Below are 21,684 nucleotides of genomic sequence, written 5' to 3' on the forward strand. Positions count from 1 at the left end.
GTTATTTCTATGCAATCAGATGTAGGTGAAGAAGAAATTGCAAAGTTGGCGGTGCTTTTTCTCCTTTGCACATCTAAAGACTGCTCGGCAGTGTAACCACGAAGCAAAGCCTGGCACAGCTGTTCATTCTGTCTCATCATCTTTTATCTATGCAGTACTTTCCCCTTAGAGTGAGTATTTGAAATTCTGAAAGCCGCGTGCTTCATTTCCCATCATTCTACACCTATGCCAAGTTTCAAGATTGGCTTTGATGTGTATCTAAAGTGGCTTGGCACACTGCTGTCATCATTCCCTGCATCTGTCCCACTCTGTGAAACTGTGATGTGATCATCACTGTCCCACGGGAGGAGACCAGCTGCATGTGGAACCCTAGCGATGTCCTTCTACAACTCTGTGTGGTGCATGGGTCATGATGATGATTGCTGGAGGGTACAAAGTGAATGGGTTACAGTTACATGTTTTGAAATCATGTAGGAGTTAAGCAGCTACCCTACCTCTAAGCTATAAACCTTCCACCCTAACGTTTTAGTTCTGGCTTTTTACTCTCACCAAGGATTGCAATGGCAGCCAAACTTAAAAGCTCCAAGATTCAAACGCTTTCTTTTTCTAGGATAAGGAAAAAGCCTAGCATAGTATTTATTTGTGTTCTAGACAATGCCTTTTGGTGAGTATTAACATAGTTGATGAGTCATTGTTCTCAGTTAATTTTTCATGGATTTATAAAGCATATTGTTTCTATTCAATTAATGTCTTGTTCCAAAGCTTGAGTGACCATTTTGAAATAAACCCTCAAATAGAAACTGTGCATTTAATCATTCACCAATCACTGCATATTCTAATGACATGGTTGTTATTAAAACCTCTAATAACATTAATAACAAAAACAAGCAGCCGCCAGGTGTGGTGGCTCACACCTGTAGTCTCAGCTACTGGAGAGGCTAAAGCAGGAAGATCACTTGAGCCTAGGAGTTTGAGGCCAGCTTGGACAACATAGCAAGACACCTATCTCTAAAACAAAAATAAAAACACCCTCCCCAAACAGCCAATCTCTATCCCGACTCTAGAATGTAAACAAGTGAAAAACCCTCAGGGTATACAGGGATCTATGCTTAACATTCTCCTGTTTTTCATAGGCTACATGATGATACTGTGAAAAAAAAAATCCTCGGTTTTTATGTCTTTTTTGGCTTTAATTTAGGTTTATTTGTTTCTTGAAGGACTTGATATCTGACCTCAGTGTAAGACATTCAAAGCTCTCAGAACTTCTCCCAAATTTTCTCTTTCAGATTTCATCTCAAGTATAAAGTAATGAAGTGAGAAGATTGATGTTGAAAGGGACCTTGGAGGGCATTTTAATATCTACCTTTTGAAATGAAAAACAAAATAAAACAAGAGATTCTATAATAATTCAATGCCAACTGAATGCAATACACTCTTTCAGATGTTGCAAAGAAAGGTAAGCCCAAGGCTGATCTGTAGGGTTACATTCACCAGCTCCCAGCCAAGGGGGAGCTCTGGCAGGAGGTCAATTGGGAGAAGGAAGGAAAGTGACAAAGTTATTACTCCCCTGGCCCCCTCGCTTTGCAGGTTCCTCTGACTGACCACAGCTCACTGCTTCTCTCCCTGTGTGCTCTCACCTTCCAGGCATCACCTCAACTCATCCCTCATTTTTGTAGGGCTTGGGGGTGGTGACAGCTTTGCTGTTGCTGGCCCTGGGCTTCTGTGCTCTGCCCTGTGCTTTCCCCATCCAGACTTTTATGATTAGTTTCCTTGTAAATAAGTCCTCCCTAACTTATTCTGAGCGTGCCTTCTGTTTCATTTTGGAATACTAACTAAAATAGAGATGTCAACTCAGATTTCAGGAAGCTTACATTTTAGCTTAATCTTCCAAGGCCATTCAGGAGAGCAGACTTGAGATTAGCATTCCGCTCTCTTAACTTCTGAGAGATGATTTAAGAAGCCCCATACAGCCCATAGGACAGCTTCAACTATCCCAGCAAATCGGCAGGTATATACAGTTTGGCAGGTACAGGATATTTCTAAAATTTGCGACTAGCATTTAAAAATTGGTAAAATTTATAAAAAAGATTTGGATTTATGAGGGTATTTGGCTGTGTCTGGGAGTAGATTTGGAGCTGTTAATACAGCTTTTCTACAGTCTCCACCATTTTGCCTTGCCTTACTCCCAACCTATTGCTCTGAGTAGGTATTGAGTTTGCAAACCTTGTCTTAATATGTTTTCTCTTCTAGAGATGTTTGTATGTGAGAGGAATCAAAAATTTTAAATAATAAAAATAATATTTTAATGGTAGAAATTAGGTATCTGTAGTTATGGAAGAGCTGCAAAGGGGTGTTTTGTTTTGTTTTGTTAGCCAGGAAAAGAGAGCAGCAGGTCTTTGGATAGCCTTGAAATTATAGGGTTCGAAGGCTCCTAGTCTGGGCAGCATTCCTCACGGACTGTGGCTTTTCAGAACTCATTCCAGGGCTATTCTATCATGTTGATTGTACATCCTTACAAGCCTTTTTTCCCTGTTATCAGCATTTCCCAGCTCTTCACTTCAGCTTAACATACAGCTACTTGGTATCATGGTCATCTTCCCATTGAACATGCCTATCATTACTACTGATAATGAAAGAGAGAATAAAACACAACAGAAAAAGTCTTAACCTGGAATGTTCAGTAACCACACTTGTTTTGGTTTAATAATATTAACTGAATCATAAATGTCTTAACTCTAAAAGAACACAATGATCAAAAAAGAGCCTTGTTCCAGCTCCAACATCTGCTGGAGGCATTTTCTTGGATTTTCCCCCCATTATATGGATTGAGGAATGGGGAAATAATATATATTTACCCAAATGCAATTCAAGTCTTTAAAAAAATTATTGCCCTCAAACATATGTTAATAGCTGAGAACCAGCTTAACTTATAAAATAACAGCATGGCTTACATGATAGCATTGGAATCATCCAATGTAATCCATAAAATTTTCCATATTATTGGAGATTGCTTTCCTGAGACCTTACCATATGCAGCCAGGCAGATCATTCTATCATCACAGGCCCCCCTGCAGAGCAAATTGATTACAATACCAGTATTCGAAATGTGTATAATTATTTTAAAATATCTTTCTAAATAATGGATAGAAGCAATATTTAGTGGCCCAGATGGACCAGTCTCCACATATTTTGATTGTTTAATTTTTCTACAACTATTGCCTTTAAACTCATGCCATCATTAGCAATGAAATGGCTTCACGTAATACATGGAAACTAACATGAAACAGGAATTTTTATCTTTAATATGAATACTTAGAAGAAGACGGGCTGCAAAAAGCAACTTATGAGTACATGAATAGTTTATAATCAAAGGGAAAAATCTCTATAAAATTTCTAACAATTTGAAACAAGAAGATAGGTCCTTTTCAAGAAGTTATGCTAAGATTTTGTCTGCTTACAAATAAAGGTTCAGCTCTATTTGACAAGTTTTACAACCATAAAGAAAGATGTCTACCTACTGAGTACAGTGTTCACTATCTGGATAATGGCTACCCTGGAAGCCCAGTCCCCAGCAATATGCAATATACACATACATGTAACAAACAGGTTCATGTACCCCATGAATCTAAAACTGAATTAAAGTAAATTAAATTAATTTTAAAAAGAAAGTTTTTTTCCACTATGCTTATTATTATTTGCTGTGGTTTATCTCAAATGTTTGTGGGGATATTAGCAATACCTTCTGACATATACTCTTCTTGTTTTAAGTCCAGATAGTACAATTTAGGTGATGGATCACAGCAATGACATATATAAATTTTGCTTAATAATGGGATTATATGTATTTGCCTTTACATTTTGCCACAGGATATTTGTTCTTTTCCTAATTGGATTGCCTTTTGTACACCAATGTGTTCTTAGAACCTAAAGGGTCCAGACTAGGTTTTCAACAATTACTAAATAAAGGAGTAGATTAATGAATTTCAAATACTATAAAATATATTGACTAGAAGTATCACTATCTCACCTATAATATGTAATATAATTTTTAAAATAAAAACTTTCAACAAAATATAACATCATTATTTTAAAATAAAACCCAATTCTCATTATATGTTCCAGCCACTTTATAGTATTTTCTCTAGAAGGGAAGAGGTAATAGAGTAGTAATAGAGTTTTTTAACAGAGAAAAATCCTAATCTGTTTTGTACAGAGTTTCCTCACCTTCTCCCAGATCCTTAACATTTTCCTGGTGTTGGATCAAGTTTGGACTAAGAGTAAGAAATGCCTGATAACAAGCTAGTCTTAGCCCTCCTGAAGCTGAGTCTCCACTTTCATTCTATATTGCCTGCCTTATTGGTTATGATAGACCATGTCAACTTCCATAACAAGTTTGACCAAAATGTTATTGCAAAAGTTCACATTTGAGTGCGCTGGGGACAGAATCAAAAGTAGAGAGTAGCATGAATCAAATCTGCCTTTGTGTATGTCTCTGTGACTGTAAATATGACCATATTGTTTAAGACAATAGAATGTGAATATTTCACAGAGGGAAGATACTTTAGACATTATCTAGTTCAACTCTCTTAATTTACAGATGAAGTAAGTGAAGCTTTACGAAGCTGAATAAACAAGTGCAAATTCACCCAACAAATTAGTAGCCGCAGAGTCTAATCCAGATCCCAGATCTGTTTCCAAGTTCACATGTCTTGAAAGTCACTTGTATAAAGTTACTACATTACAAAATTGCAGATGAGTCCAGTTGAAAACTTTATTATTTTTTAAATGTCAAACTCAGTCAAAGATTAAATGTAAACTGTTATTAGTATAAAAAGTAGACAAAGGCTGGGCACAGTGGCTCAGGCCTGTAATCCCAGCACTTTGGGAGGCCTAGGAGGGCGGATCACCTGAGGTCGGGAGTTCGAGACCAGCTTGACCAACATGGAGAAACTCCGTCTCTACTAAAAATACAAAATTAGCCAGGCATGGTGGCGCATGCCTATAATCCCAGCTACTCTGGAGGCTGAGGCAGGAGAATCACTTGAACCTGGGAGGTGGAGGTTGTGATCGTGCCATTGCACTCCAGCCTGAGCAACAAGAGTGAAACTCCATCTGAAAAAAAAAAAAAGTAGACAAAATTAATCAACTTAGGAAAGAAAGTGTCAATGAACAGGCAAAGTTGCAATCCTTCACTAGATTATTAAATGCATTTTGCAGTTTTTTTGTCTTAGGTTTACAATAAATAAATTTGAGGCAAGAAAGTTTTGTAAAGCCCTTTGAGCTTAAGAAAGTAAACCAAAAAAAGCAAAGAAATTATTTTATAACTTATAAACCACATTTGAAAAGTGAGGGAGGAAGTAAAGCAAACAATTATACAGGAAGTTCAGGTCAGTAAAAGTGGTAAACTATTTAACATAAAATATAGCTTTGATTAAAGATTGTAAAGGATTGTTTAAAAGTGCTGGTTAGTGGATGGCTGGGTTCAGTGTTTTGGCTGTCATTGAATGCCAAATTTGGGTTAACATCTCAATGAATAAAAGGAATTGAATGACCATTTTGTGACAAATTTGCCAATGTTGCAAGGTTAAAAAAATTTTTTAATTTATATGAATTTAATGACAAATATTTAAAAAGAAATTTATTTCTTCTGAAAATCATGATGCCTATGTTTTTATAGTAACTTATGTTTAAGCCATATCAAACTCTTTTATTGTCCATTTGTTTTTTGTTTTGGGGGAGGGGGTTTGACATTTATTTTAGGTTTGGAAGTACATGTGAAGATTTGTCACATAGATAAACATATGTCATAGGGGTTTGTTGTACAGATTATTTCATCACCCAGGTATTAAGCCAAGTACCCAATAGTTATCTTTTCTACTCCTCTCCCTTCTCCCACCCTCCCTGCTCAAGCAGACCGCAGTGTCCGTTGTTTCTTTCTTTGTGTTCATAAGTTCTTATCATTTAACTCCCACATATAGGTGAGAACATGCAGTATTTGGGTTTCTGTTCCTGCATTAGTTTGCTAAGGATAATATCCTACAGCTCCATCCATGTTCCTGCAAAAGACATGATTTTGTTCTTTTTTATGGCTGCATAGTATTCCATGGTGTATATGTACCACATTTTCTTTATCCAATCTGTCATTGATGGGCATTTAGATTGATTCCATGTTTTTGCTATTGTGCATAGTGCTGCAGTGAATGTTTGCAAGCATGTGTCTTTACGGTAGAATGATTTATATTCCTCTGGGTATATACCCAGTAATGGCATTGCTGGGTCTAATGGTAGTTCAGCTTTCAGCTCTTTGCAGAATCATCATAGTGCTTTCCACAATGATTGAACTAATTTACACTCCCACCAACAGTGTATAAGTGTTCCCTGTTCTCCACAACCTCAGAAATAACAATCTGTTATTTTTTAACTTTTTAAGAATAGCCATTCTGATTGGTGTGAGATGTTATCCCACTGTGGTTTTCATTTGCATTTCTCTAATGATCAGTGATATTGAGCTTTTTTTCATATTCTTGTTGGCTTCATGTATATCTTCCTATGAGAAATGTCTGTTCATTTATTTTAATGGGGCTGTTTGCTTTTCTCTTGTAAATTTGTTTAAGTTCCTTATAGATGCTGGATATTAGACCTTTGTCAGATGAGTAGTTTGCAAATATTTTTCCCATTCTGTAGTTTGTCTGGTTACTCTGTTGACAGTTTCTTTTGCTGTGCAGATGCTGTTAAGTTTAATTAGGTCTCACTTTTCAATTTTTGCTTTTTTGTGATGGCTTTTAGTGTGTTTGTCATGAAATCTTTGCCTGTTGCTATGTCCAGGATGGTATTGTCTAGGTTGCCTTCCAGGGTTTTTATAGTTTTGGGTTTTACATGTAAGTCTTTAATCCATCTCAAGTTGATTTTTGTGTATGGTGTAAGGAAGGGGCCCATTCTTCACTCTTCTGCATATGGCTAGCCAGTTATCCCAGCACCATTTACTGAATAGGGAATCTTTTCCTCATTGCTTGTTTTTGTCAGCTTTATCAAAGATCAGATGGTCGTAGATGTGTGACCTTATTTCTGGGCTCTCTATTCTGTTCCATTGGTCTATGTGCCTGTTTTTGTACCAGTACCATACTGTTTTGTTACTGTAGCCTTGCAGTATAGTTTGAAGTCAGGTGACATGCATATCAAACTCTTGATCAGTTTTAATAACAATACACTTTGGTTTAATATGTCTGTGCCACTGATAATGCCATTCAATTTAGACATCTGTCTCAGATTTAAGTACCTAATCCCATTCCTAAAAATGAAATCAGTAATACAACACTTTCGGTCTCCGAAAGTGCTGGGATTACAGGCGTGAGCCACCATGCCCAGCCTGCAAACAGATATTTTTAAAGGTTTTATGTCCATGTTTGGCTTAGGTCTAGCATACTATATATTAGTCATTTGTGTGTATGCTGTTAATTTTTCTTTCATTCTTGTTATTGATATATATGTCAATGTATACTTATCTATAAATATCAATATATTTATGTCTATTCATTTGTCTATGTATCTGTGAAACCATTTGAAGAAGTCCTTGATGTATAGTGGCCAAAGTAAATTTAATAAATTAGTAATTCATTAAATTTAATATGCTTATTAAGTTTAATTAAGAACACCTCTAAATTTCTATCATTTCATGGATAGATATTATGATTGTAAACTAGAGGTAAGAATATGCTAAAATTATCATAATCTACCATTTTGAGATGATAGTTACTAAGATGATAGTAAAATTATGCAGTTTATTAGATTGGAACGCATGAGTTAACTGAAAATAAACCACAAAATATAATTAGCAGTTGAGACACATATGATTTTTAGTATTTTAAAATAATAACTAGAAAGCTATTCTTTCTTTTGGCTTTTAATTTTTACTTCACTGAGACACTGATTTTATTCTAGGCCTTTCTTATCGACTGCTGACCTTTTCCTGTCATTTGATGTTAAAGATGATACAATGAATGCATCATCAATGTAACATGGCCTGAAATGGATCAGTAAATTGCATGTGATCGTTAGAAATAGATCTAATTTTTGACTTAGCAGAGACTACAGAAGTCTTATTTATAAGCTTCTTTTATTACATTTCTTTTTTCTTGTATATTTATGGTCCATTTGCTAATACACTATTAGGAATCAAATCACTGAAGATTTCAGCATTTTATTATCACCAAAACCTTTGTTTTAGTAAAGCATAACAACATAGTCTTCCTGACTGTGAAAAGCTGTTGTCAGATCAAGTCCTTTTTATGCCTCAGATCTTAGGGCACACTAATTCTTGAGATCATCTCTAAGGTCTTCTGTAGAAGGTGCTGTCTTGTTGAGAAGGAAGAAATGGCCAAAGTGTCTGTATCTGAAATTTTCTGTGTTATCTTAAATATCCCACATTGAGGATGGACAGGTAAATTAGACATATGAAACAAGACATATTTGGTATATTCAACCTATATTTATTATGAATTTTTCATGTAGTAATATGATGATATAATATGAAATAATTTAAGATCCTTATTAAGACTGAAAGAGAAATCAGTAGTAAGCTATGATTTGTTTCTTTATTTGGTGGTATAACAGTTAGCATTATTATAAAATCTAGAGGTTTTTTTTTAGATGCTTCTGCTTCTCACAGGGAAGCAACAATATTAATATTTTTGTTTAGCTTAGTATACTATATGTAATTTACATGTGATTTTCAGACTAGTAATTACAAAAAGAACAATCTACTACAAAAAAATTACTAAGGAGTCTTTTGTGCTCAGCATCCCAAAAGGGAAAACCCAGAAAATATTACCAATACATCATGAGCCTCTTTGGTTTTCTTCATTTGGAGTGATGAAATCAATCATTTGATTGAATTGACACAACAGTCCTTCAACTGTATAATCTGCTTCAAGACACTATGTTGCTCAATATAACAACATGCCAAAATTGAAAACACTCAAAAATTAGCTTTTGTTTCCTTTGTTTTTATTTCATGTTTTTGGTTTGTGGGCCATACAATAGTATTCAATGTTCTCCAAGATAAGATATTGATTTCTTCACAATTCTTTCCTTTCTCAAATTTAGCTGTACATTGAGATCATCTGGAAAACTTTAAAACCTGCTGGTATTTGAGCTCTACCCCAAGAAATTCTGATGTAATGTGGATGAAAACCTGGGCATTGGGTCTCATAATATCTCCTCCGGGTGGTTATAATGAGCAGCAGACTTGGCATCCACTGGTGTATGTAAATTTGATATTCTCATGACTACTCATTGCTGGATTGACACCCAACTTTTGCAACCTCCCATTTACTGAAGAGATGGACTCCCTGTCTCCCTCTGTCTCCTCTCTTAGAATGATGCTTCTGTCAAAGCTTGAATGTGACTTAGAAAAAAAAATAGCAATTACCCTTATACATTTATTCTACAATTTTTGCACCCTTTATACATGTTAGAGGCAACAACAATAACTTTTAGCAGTGTTTATTTTTGTTAAAATAAACCAATTGAATTGAAGGTCAAGACACCTTCTGATTGCACAGATTAAACAAGAAAGTATTACTTATTTCAACTTTACAAAGCATCTTATTGATTTAAAAAGATCCATACTATTGATAAAGTTCACCATGAACATATATGTAATAAGGAGACTAAAATATTCATTTTACATATCTACAACATGTATTTTCATATTTCTAATCAACCACAAATCATATAGGAAAATATTTAGGTCCATGAAAAAGTTTCAAAACATTAAAAAATTAAAGTTTTGAAACAAATCACATGTGAAAGCTCATTAAATAATAACATTGACAAATAAATAGTTAATCAGCTTTACTTATTAGCCGCTGCCATGCATTTCTGGCATTCCATTCCAAGCGAGGGTCAGCATGCAGGGTATAATTTCATACTATGCGACCGTAAAGAGCTACAGGGCTTATTTTTGAAGTGAAATGTCACAGGGTCTTTCATTCTCTTTCAAAGGAAGATCACTCATGGCTGCTAAACTGTTCCCATGAAGAGTACCAAAAAAGCACCTTTCTGAAATGTTACTGTGAAGATTCATGACAACATTTTTTTTTTCACCTTTCTGTTTTGAAGGAGTTTTGTTTAGGAGAGGGGATGGGCCAGTAGATGGAGGGTATCTGAGAAGCCCTTTTCTGTTTTAAAATATAATGATTCACTGATGTTTATAGTATCAACAGTCTTTTAAGAACAATGAGGAATTAAAACTACAGGATACGTGGAATTTAAATGCAAATTGCATTCATGGATATACCTACATCTTGAAAAACTTGAAAAGGAAAAACTATTCCCAAAGAAGGTCCTGATACTTAAGACAGCTTGCTGGGTTTGATCAAAGCAGAAAGCATATACTTTCAAGTGAGAAAACAGCAATGGCAGGCTTGAGTCTTCCAAGCAATCAAATCTGTAAAGCAGATGGTTACTAGTAAGTCTAGTTATGGGAGTCTGAGTTCTAACTCATGCTGTGCTTGCTGGATTTGCTGGCTCTTTTCCGCTCTCTGTGATGCTGGACTGGCTTGGCAGGTGACATGCTCTCAAAGTTGTGACTGGACTCGTTGTGCTGCCGGGTGTACCTCTTGCACTTGCAGGCAGTGACTACTGTGATTTTGTAGGTGCGTGTGCTGCCATCTTGGCACTGCAGCTGGATTCTCTGGGTACGGGTTTTGTCATTGACACACCGCCACTCCTGGGAGCTCCTCCTGCTCCAGTACTTTGTTCCATAGCCTCCTCCAATCCAGTTAGGGAGCACTGGCAGGGGCAAGCACTCACCAGCACACACCAGCTCCTTCAGAGGGCTGATGCTGGTGCACTGGCCATCAGAGATGTATTTGGTGGAACGCAGTTCCCGGCAACCCACTTGAACCCGAGCTGCAGGAAACAAAAAAGAACGTGCATCAGAGAAAAAATGCAAATGAAGACCTTTTAAAAAGTGATCTGCAATGACAAAAATAATAGGCAAATGATAGCAAATTGCCAAATAGAAAGTGAGCACCTACTTTATTTTCACAGTGAAAAAAATCTGTCTGGATAGTATAGGGACACTTTCATGAAAATCATCAGTTTACATGGCTATAACTTTTTTGGGAAAAAAAATGTAGGCCTGATTGTTTTTATATATAACATTAGCTAATTGCTTATTAGAGTGTTTGAAAATCCAATTTCCTTAGTCTGACTCTCCAATAAGGGGTTAGCAGCTCTTCCATTTATGTGTAAATATTCATTATTCAATGAGTTAAGAGTATACTTTAATATTCTCTTTCTCAAGGGTCATATTGGTTAATGTCTGCAAGTGTTTTTAATTAGGCTTTTAAAAAATCTGTTGAGAAAAAATGTGATAGCCAATTAAATATTGTGTATAATGCATATGCTCTCGGTAATATTTTATTTCAATTATAGACTTTAGCTGCAGAGACTCAGACATACATATGTGTACAACATCTGACATTTTGCATATCAAACTTAATAACTATGTTTTAAACATAAATTCCCAAACTATCTTTTAAAAAATACAAACAGTAAAATGTTTGAAATGTAAAATGCCACTACAACTCAAGACTCAAAGAATATAAAAGCCCCTAAATCAGGAACGTATGGTTGCCATAACAACTTGGCTACATTTTCATGAATTTTATGGCAGAAAAATGCCTAACATGTCTGATTTACAACTGCAAAAGGAACCACGGTGTTCATTTCCTGAATATTGGTCATGGCAAACTTTTTGTTTTAGTTATTTGGATTTGATAGGTATGTTCTCTAATTGGCTGTTTCTTGTTACATACCTTATGTAATTAAAGCAAAAATTAATCTTTAAATATTTTAAGTTTTCCTTACCCTTGCTTTGTTATCTAAACTTGAGGAGAATTGCCTATAACAAGCTTGAAAAGAAATCAAGGCTTGCCAACCAGGAAAAAAAAAAAGGATGTTTAAAAGTACAGGCTGCTGACATTTTACAAATAAAAATGATAAGGGACACTGAAGTGGTTCCACAAAAAGTACTGAAAGATAAGTCGAAGTAGAACTGAATCAGGAGTTTCACTTCATCTCTGTATGCTAGTACTTCTGAGGTAAGAGATATAGCTTAAGGGGAACGTGATAGTTGTGGAAAAACTTATGTATATAGACATGCATGCATAGAAATCTAGAATTGTGGGATTAAAATGTAAAGCGTAAATTGTTTGGTTGGACAGTGTGCTCAGCGTGCCTGATTCTGCCTCCAGCTCACCTTCCTGCAGCTGCCTCAGGAATGCACCTGGAAATAGCCAGAAATAATTTTGTCTCGTCAAGCTTTCTGTTCCTGTGTATATACAGATCTGGCATTTTTGCAGTGACAGTTCATTGACAACGAATACCCACCACATTGCTCAGTAATCTAATAATAATCAGATATGTCCTGTGTACTTAAAAGCAACCAGCTTCGTGAAAGTTAAAACATCCCAGCTTTCTTAGACATTAACAGTCATATTTGCTTTGACTTTTCAAAAGTCAAAACTACTTTTCGTAGTTGAATGGAGTGAAGGAGAGGCAAAAGATTTGTGTAAGATTTCCTGCGCACTGTTTCTCTCTCTCTCTCTCTCTCTCTCTTAAAACCTGATTATTAGCATGTGGCCTCTTCTAAAGGAAAAGATAGAAACAAAAGTTAGGGGAAATTTGAATCCCCCTAACCAGTGGTCAATTAGTGTGTCAACTAAGCTGTTGTTTTACATCTCTTAAGTTACAAAAATGTCCCCAGTCTGTCACAGAAATACACAGTTATCTAAATTTTGAATGGGACAACAAGGAATTATTTAAGAAAAATGTGTTTCTCCAACATTTTTAGTTTATCCCTCTTTTACATTGAGCATCATCAAAACTTTTGACTATCTCACTAGACATATTTTAGAAATCCAATGTAAACAAATTTTTTCTCCTGGAAGCTTCCTTTTTTCCCTTGTGATTCCCTATTTTTATTTGTGGATGGTAACTAGTAATATATATTAGTTATGTTTATACACTTTACCAAAATTGCATATGCCCTGAAATAAATTGACAAAACAACCGGAACTTGAGCTATCTAAAACAATACTTTTTAAAATGGTCATTTTGCATGATTTTGACAAAACAACAGTTTAATTCCTGGAAATGTTTTATTTGTGGATGTTTGATAAAACTTCAGTCTGTGCTTGCATTATTAAACCACTGTTTTAGTTAGGTTAACTTTAAAATCACTACCTAGGGAAGAATGCCAACCTGCACATGCAGCAGATTACTCCCAAATTGTTTCACAACATATATATGGTTCAGGTTAGTTACCAATAAAACAATTCTACAGGAATGTGAGCTAATGCTACCAGAAAAGAAAAAAAAAACTGTACAAGTAAAACACACTTACTGTTCCGATCCAGTCCAGTGTTACTGAAATGCCTGCCTCCATTTCTGGCTTGATTCAACGTGCTGTTGCTGCTGGGGTGTGCTGGAACAGGTTTAACCACATGTGAATAAAGGATTTCTGTGGCATCATTTTTAAAAGCCAAACAGCTTTTCATTAGGATGCATGCAAGGGGAAGGAGATAGAAATGAATGGCAGGAGGAAGCATGGTGAGTAGAGGATTTGCTTGACTGAAGAGCTGGTTAATTCTTTTGCCTCTGCTTCTGCACTGTAACTGTGAAATTCCTCCTCAAGCTTCCCTTTATATATCCATAGAGGTTTGGCGTTCATTCAGGTGTAAAGTTGTGTAGAGCTTCAGAGTGAAAACACAGAGAAGGGGTGGGATCCCTACATGACCCTGCAAAAGAATTTTACCAATGGAAAAGAAGACTGCAGAAAAGGAGGAGCTTGGTATACAAATTGCCTGAAATTTCAGAGTTGGACTTCATGACTTGTCTGTGAGCCGACGCAGGCAGGCATATTCTATATCAACGACAGACTCTCCTCTGCCATTTCCTTTCCTGAATCTAGTTAACATTCGGGTTTAATTTAAACGAAAATACATCGCTGTTCATTTGAAGAGACTGGCTTTCCCACAGTTGTTCTGTACTTTCCTCAGATTTTAGAGTATTTGGGTCAGAAAGGGAGTTCTTCCCAGATAACAGGAGGAATTCATGTGAGTTTAAATATTGTAGGACTTGCATGAAGCACCTAGTTAGCTAAACATTGCTTTCTCTCAAGAAGCAAACCAATATTTTTTTTTCCTTAAAGTAAAAGGCACAGAGCTAAAACCTGTCCCCTGGACATGCTTAAATAATGCAGCTTTGATCTGCATGAACTACTGTGCTGCTGGGTAAATTATTGCCAGGGGTTTTGTGTGGAGAATAATGAGCATAGTTCTGTCTACATTAAAGTAAGTAATACTCATTTTTGTCTTAAAAATGTGTCACAAGCATTAATATCCATAGCATTGTTTTACATAAAACAAAGCCATTTGTGACAGACTTTTTAGCGGATTCAAAATAATTTTTTCTAGATTTTTTCAGAACACAGATTCTACTCGTATTTACTAAATATTTTGCTCATTACTTCCTTTGACTCTGCTGCCCAAGTAAGAAACCTATTTTTCTGAATTACTTTACCGGCACCCAGAACACGTGTTCCATTAATTAATTATAGGCCACTGATGATCCCTTTAAAACAATCATAAAATTCTATTTCATCATGGGACATCTCAATTGGAATAACTATTCTGAATCATCTTTTCAATTATAAATCCATTTTTGTCCTTTGTGTGGTTACCTAAATCACCTAATTTTGTATCTCTTTTCTGTATAAGCTTTTGTCCCTTGTAACTGCCATTTGCCTATATGTCTGCCTACCTGAATTTCTCCATAGCAGCGCTACTGGCATTTTGGAAGAGACAGTTCTTTATTATTGGGGAACCATCCTGTGTGTTTATCAGCATCCCTGGCTTCTAACGACTAGACGCCAGTAGCACCCCTTAGTTGGTAACAAAAATATCTCCAAACATTGCCAAATGACCCCTACAGGGTAAAATCACCCCCAATTTAACCACTAATTATCTATTCATCTATCTCACTATAAAAGAAAGTAAAAATAAGTATAAAGAAAAAATATTATAATACCAAGAAATTATTGTTCTTTTTTAGGACAGAAATGGTACTGTAGTTTTGTTTTAAAACAATGACTGCTTCTCTATTAGAGGTATATACCAGAATATCCTTAGATGAAATGATTTTATATCATCTTTTACATTATATGGAATAAGCTAGAATAAGCTTCAAAAATAATATGAGGAGGTTAGAGGTGTGAGTGGCAAAAGATTAATTATAAGTTGATGGTTGTTACAGCAGGATGGTAAAGTATTATATTCTGTTTATTCTTGTGTATGTTCCAAATTCTACATAATAAAAAGTTTAAAAACCAGAGTCAGACAATCAGTTTAATGGACGTATACTTCCTACTAACAATATATCTCTATCCTACGATTGGATAGTCATTTATTCTAACATCCTTCCTGGAAAATCATATGTCAGTTTATTTTGTGCAAATGGAGATTACAGGCATCCTTCTAAAATACTAACTATGAAGAATTTCCCGCCCTACTTATCAGGGGACTTGATGTTAATTACACAAAGCATGTTAATATTAATCATTGACCTACAGACCCAATGCCTAAAGGAAATTAAAAGGTCAAAATAATCTAATCTGTTCCTCACTACTTTTTCTTTTTCTGTGTCAGAAGCAGGAGATATTTTAATTGGAATTTAATTATCGGGTTGGGCTAATGAGGTTGACCAAATTCACGCACAGTTATTAAATCTGCTGCACTTAGTATTCTGAAGGCTCAGCCTTAGGATATCACCTCAGGCAGAAGCAAAATTAGAAGAGAAGGCAATGTCGTTGTGCATGTGGACAGGACAAACTCAGAGTTCTTAGGCCCAATTTACCCGACAGACCCCTAGAGAACTATTTTGAGGCTGGGTGCAGTGGCTTCTGCCTGTAATCGTGCACTCTAAGAGGCCAAGACAGGAGGATCACTTGAGCGCAGGAATTCGAGATCAGCCTGGACAACACAGTAAGACCTTGTCTCTGCAAAAGTAAAATAAAAACTAGCTGAGCATGGTGATTCATGCCTGTAGTCCCAGCTACTCGGGAGGCTGAGGCAGGAAGAACGCTTGAGCCTGGGGTGTTGAGGCTGCAGTGAGCCATGATACCACCGCAACACTCTAGCCTGGGCAAGAGTGCAACCCTGTCTCAAAATAAATGAATAAATAAAAAGAAAAAAAACTACTTTGCTAAAATAGAAATAATCATAAATTTAATACTTAACAGTTATTCTGATCAGTTTAAAACAGCTCCATTAAAAATAACCACAAACTATTGCTTCTCGGCCTTTTGGCTCAGATCAAGTGAAGGATAACCACAAACTGTAATAACCCAAGAAGAATGGATATAGATGTTTAATATTGAAATTGATTCTTTCTCATCTTCAGGCATTAGTATGTACCTGTTATTCTCTTTGCTTATAACACTCTTCCCTCACCCTCTTCCTTGGCTAATCACCTACTTTTCCTTCCAGTCTCAGTTTAGATGGCAATAGCACTGAGAAAACTTGCCTTGTCCTCTCTTCCCTCTATCTGCTCGTCTCAATCCAGCATACATGTGCCAGAGCAGCAACTTGCCTGATGACTTGGCAAGACTTATGAAAGAAGAACCATTTCTATCTTATGGGTATTGTGGAATAAGTGGTTAAATTAAGTATTTAGGAAATGTAGAAAAAATATTCTTTCATTAAAAAGAGATTGGCTAATATTTGTGGTAGGCAGTCGCTAAGATGGCTCCTAATGATCCCCTTCTCATGATATTCACATCCTTGTAGCAATCCCCTTTTCTTCAGTGTGGGAAGAACTTAGTGATTAACTTCTAATTAGTATAACATACTAACATGATGAGATGTGACTTCTATGATTAGGTTTTCAAAAAACTATGACTTCTGTCTTTCTGGCTGCTCTCACTCTCTTGTTTGCTTTGGTGGAAGCCAGCTACCATATTGTGTACTTCTCCATAGGAAGGTCCATGTAACAAGGAACTGATGCTCGTAACCAACAAGCAACTGAATGAGGGCCTCAGCCAAACAGATGAGAATTCCATCAACAATGACATGGGTGAGCTTAGAAGCAAATCCTCTCACAGGCAGATGAGGCTGCAGCCCTGTCCTACAACCTGAATGCAAACTTAGGAGAGACATCAAACCAGAGGCACCCACAAGAACTATGAGATAATAAATGTTTGTTGTTTTAACTAAGTTTTGGGATAATTTGTTATATAACAGATAATCAGTACAATGTTATTTGTAATTAAGTCATTTTGTGAATAATGCTAGGGCCTTGAGAGCATCAGATGTGGAATCATTAGACATGGTGACTGTGCATCTTGCAATCTTTGGGAGAGTGTTAAGACTTATTTTCTGTTCTCAGCTGTGCATCATTGCAAGAAAAATAAAATACAAATAGGAAATTTTGTTAAAGACTTATTTTCTAGTCCTCAGCTGAGCCATCAATGTGGTGGCATTATTAATAATCATATAATGGTATTAGAATTACTACTAGCAGCTTGATTTGTAAAAGCTGGAAACTAATTTTGATTTTCTAAATAGTGTCATCATATGACTTGGAAACTGAATTTGAAAATCTGAATTTGGATCTGAAATTGCATCTTAGTTCTACCATTTATGATATGTATGAACTTGGATATACAGTTGACCCTTGAACAACACAGGTTTGAACTGTGAGGGTTCACTTATACTTGGATTTTCTTCCACTTCTGCCACCCCTGAGACAGCAAGACCAACCCTTCCTCTTATTCCTCCTTCTCAGCCTACTCACTATGAAGACAATGGAGATGAAGACATGTCTTATGATGATCCATTTCCACTTAATGAAGAATAAATATATTTTCTCTTCCTTACAATTTTCTTAATAACATCTTCTTTTCTCTAGCTTACTTGAGTATATTTTATATATATATATATAAAACCTACAAAATATGTGTTAATCAACTGTTTATGTTATTGATAAGGCTTCCAGTTGACAGTAGGCTATTAGTAGTTAAGTTTTAGGGGAGTGAGAAGTTATATGTGAATTTTCAACTGTACAGGGGTCAGCTCCCTAACTTCTGTGTTGTTCAAGTCAGTTATACTTTCTGAAACTCTCCTAGTCAGTTTCTTCATCTACAAAACATGACCACGCTTACCTACCTCACAGAGGAACAAAAATATATGAAAATGTCTAGCACAAAACCTGGCACAGAAGAAATGTGGAAAAAATAGCCATTTAATGTGAATCTAGGAGCATGGTTTTATATTATAGCCTTCAAATAATAAACATGAGTTTGGAAAGACTAGAGAAGTCTGAACAAAAATATGATTACCCTATTTAAGGTAAAGAACAAAAAGTTGAGAGAAGGGAGATTTGTTTAGCCCAACAAAGTAAGAGATAATGGATAAATGTCATTAGGCTTAAAAAATTAGTCTAATCAATTGTTTTTAATTTTTAACAGGGGATGCGTCTGAATACAACACTACCATTTATCTCCAGGGCATACGTTCCAACACTCCAGTGAAAGCCTGAAACCAGCTCCAAACCTGACTGGCATCATTTGGAACACGTTTCTGTTCATCTCTCCCATACAGAAATTTAATGCCTTTTCCATCTCAACTAAGTGCTTATCATGTACTGTGGCTGTAACTTGTGCAGTTTGAAGGGCCACAGCAAAACTAGCAGGAATTTTTTTCTTCTTTCATGGATCGAACGTTCTTTCTTACCATAGATCTTAGCAAACTCAGCATATGATTTTTTTTTCTTTCTCTATTAAGTTGAAAACTTTCACCTTTTCACTTAAAGGAAACACTTTACGGCTTCTCTTTGGCAAACCCGAATTGCCAGCATCACTACTCTTGTGCTTTGGGGCCGTTATGAAGTAAAATAAGAGTTCCTTGAGCACACAGCACTTTGATGCCCAACAGGTGATCTGATAACCTAGACGGTCACTAAGTGGCTAATAGTAGGTGGTGTAGACAACGTGGAGATGCTGGACAGTGAGATGCTCCCTTGGTGAGATGGAGTAAAGATGGCATGAGATTTCATCGCGCTACTCAGAACTGTGTGGAATTTCAAACTTATCAATTGTTTATTTCTGGAATTTTCCCTTTAGTGAAACCAAGGAAAGCAATATCACAGATAAAGGGGATTTCCGAATATATAAACAAAAAGCATTTACTGAATACAAGAATAAACTATTTCTGCTCCTCTCTGGCTTAAAACTATTCTGAGAGTTCCCCTTAAGAGGATAGCACCTGTTACATGGAAAAGTGATTAGCTATTATAAGTTTAGAAAAAACACAACAAACTACCATAGAATCTTTATTCATAAAAATCCTTAAAACGAGAATGAAATAATCACTTTCATTCATTTCATACTAGCGTGTATTGTGCCCAGTCTTTTTAAATATGGTGTCATCCAGGCAAAGCTGAATGAGACATGAAGCCTACCCTCTCTTCCTGTTCCAGAAAGCTCCTGGTTAGAATTTTACTAAAGGAACTCCCCTTAACGTACTCTTCCTGTAAAATTTTCTTTCTTTCTCCCTCATCACCTTCATTAGTTGTCTCTTTATTTGTATTTTGTTTGAATGCTTGCTGGTCTTAATTGTTGAATATAATGTTTCATTTATTATAAACTGCCTCACCATGAATAACATTAGAGAACACATCTTACAATACCCTGTGTGACCTGATATAAAACCCAAGTGAAAAGTCTCAAATCCAATAGATAGAGATCTAGATAGGGTTGCTCCAGTCTCCACACTATTGACCTCTGGGCTGGAAAGTTCTGTTGTGGGGGATGTTTGGCAGCATCCCTGGGCTGTACCCTCTAGATGCCAACAGCACCTCCCCCACCCAGAAATTTCACAAGCAAGCGCTAGGGAGTAGGTGAGGACAGGAGGGACAGGGCTTCCATCCGATTGCACAAACTAGCACCAGTAGGAAGTTGTCCTTTTTACTTCCATTTATTACGTTGCACAGTAGGAATCAATGCCCTCAATGTGTGCGTTCAGTCCAACAGTCCCTAAACTAAATCTGACAAAGGCTGGCAGCATATTAAATATTCTGCCCCCAGTGGTGAATGCAGATTGGAATGAGTTTTCTTCCACCAGCCTAATAATTGGTCTAAAACGATGTTTCTACTGGGAGCCTGTTAGATATGCAAATTCTGGGCCTCACCTCAGACTTGAGTCAGAATCCCTTGGGCTGGAGCCCAGGAATCTGTGTTTTAACAAGCTTTCCAAGTGATTCTTAAGTATGCTAAAGTTTGAAGTAAATTGTTATAGGATACACGCATGCCCTCATAACTGTGGCCTAGACTCATGATCCCCATGAGGGTTGCCTAGTCTATTTAACCGGGCCTGTGCTCCAAATACTTCCAGTTTGCAAAATCAAATGGAAGCCCTGCCCTGAAGCTCTGCCCTCAAGGCCCAAACCCTAACCCATTTCCTTCTGCTATATTTATTTCTCCCTAGGGACTGGATACTCTCAGTGTCCCTCGGTCCTGATTAATGCTTTGTTTCACAGAAATGGACACCGAGAACCATAAAAATTACTACCTACAGTAGTACTATCACTCACTAGAAATTCTGGAAGCCAATTCTGATTTGCTCAGAGGTGAGCGTTGACCCAGATTTAGGTAAAATAGTTGGATCGTTGTGATTTTGATTATTGTCCACCAGACTTAATGACATCCCACAGTCAAATTGGGCTCCTAGCCCTGGCCACATGCAGTGTTGCATCACTCTTCCCTGAGGAGTCCCTTATTCAAGTACCAGCAGGCTTCATGGCAAGGCCTAAGTCAGTTATGATCTTACATCACTGGTAGATACTTGGGCTTAGAGACTTTACGTATGAAGTTCCCTGGTGTGTCAGGATGCTGGAAAACCCAACAATTTAGTAGGATTTGGCCCAACGATGCCACAGTCTTTCCTGGAAAAAAAAGTCCTTGCAGAAATTTTCAATTTCAATTTTCATTTTTTTAAATAAAATAATTTGCTTCCAAGTTATATACAGGTGGAATCTGTGGTGTAGGGCAGGGGTCACCAACCCTTGGGCTACAGACCAGTATTGATCCATGGCCTGTTAGGAACTGCACCGCACAGCAGGCGGTGAGCGGCCAGGGAGTGAGCATGACCACCTGAGCACCTCCTCGTGTCACATCAGCGGCGCATTGGATTCTCATAGGAGCACGAACCCTACTGTGAACTGCACGTGTGGGGGATCTAGGTTGCATGTTCCTTATAAGACTGTAACTAATGCTTGATGATCTGAGGTGGAAGAGTTTCATCTTGAAACTATCCTCATCTCCAGCTCCATCCATGGAAAAATCATCTTCCAAAATGGGGTCACGGTGCCAAAAAGATTGGGGACTGCTGTCATAGGGGGTTTCACAGCAACAGCATAGCTGGGGTGAAGGGGTCAGCATTGGGAAGGAAGTTTGACTCCATTGATTGGAAAGTTAGGTTGGAGCAGATTATTGACTACAATTTGCTTTGCATTTGAGAAGTCTGGACATTATTTGTTAGATAATGGAGAGCTACTGAAGGATGTATACGTGTATATGTGTGCGTTTATTTTTCTTCTCCCAAAGGGAAAGCAGAGTATAGC

The 21,684-nt window shown here is 36.8% G+C and overlaps 1 protein-coding gene and 1 long non-coding RNA gene across 2 annotated transcripts in view; one reads left to right on the forward strand and one right to left on the reverse strand.

Moving 5' to 3' along the window:
• Positions 1-1,362, forward strand: part of LOC107975711 (uncharacterized) — a 30,987-nt gene extending 29,625 nt beyond the window's left edge. The window contains exon 4 of the long non-coding RNA XR_001719093.4: positions 1,287-1,362. This is a non-coding gene — a long non-coding RNA (uncharacterized LOC107975711). The remainder of the gene's footprint in view (positions 1-1,286) is intronic.
• Positions 1,363-9,485: 8,123 nt separating this feature from the next.
• The window catches only part of SOSTDC1 (sclerostin domain containing 1), a 34,521-nt gene continuing 22,322 nt past the window's right edge, over positions 9,486-21,684 (reverse strand). Inside the window, exons 2-3 of the mRNA XM_016957113.4 lie at positions 13,412-13,805; positions 9,486-10,911 (exon numbers count right to left, since the gene is read on the reverse strand). Coding sequence (XP_016812602.1) covers positions 10,496-10,911; positions 13,412-13,616 — 621 coding nt within the window. The 5' untranslated portion in view covers positions 13,617-13,805 and the 3' untranslated portion in view covers positions 9,486-10,495. The remainder of the gene's footprint in view (positions 10,912-13,411; positions 13,806-21,684) is intronic.

Source organism: Pan troglodytes, chromosome 6 (assembly GCF_028858775.2).
Source record: "Pan troglodytes isolate AG18354 chromosome 6, NHGRI_mPanTro3-v2.0_pri, whole genome shotgun sequence".
NCBI lineage: Eukaryota > Metazoa > Chordata > Mammalia > Primates > Hominidae > Pan > Pan troglodytes.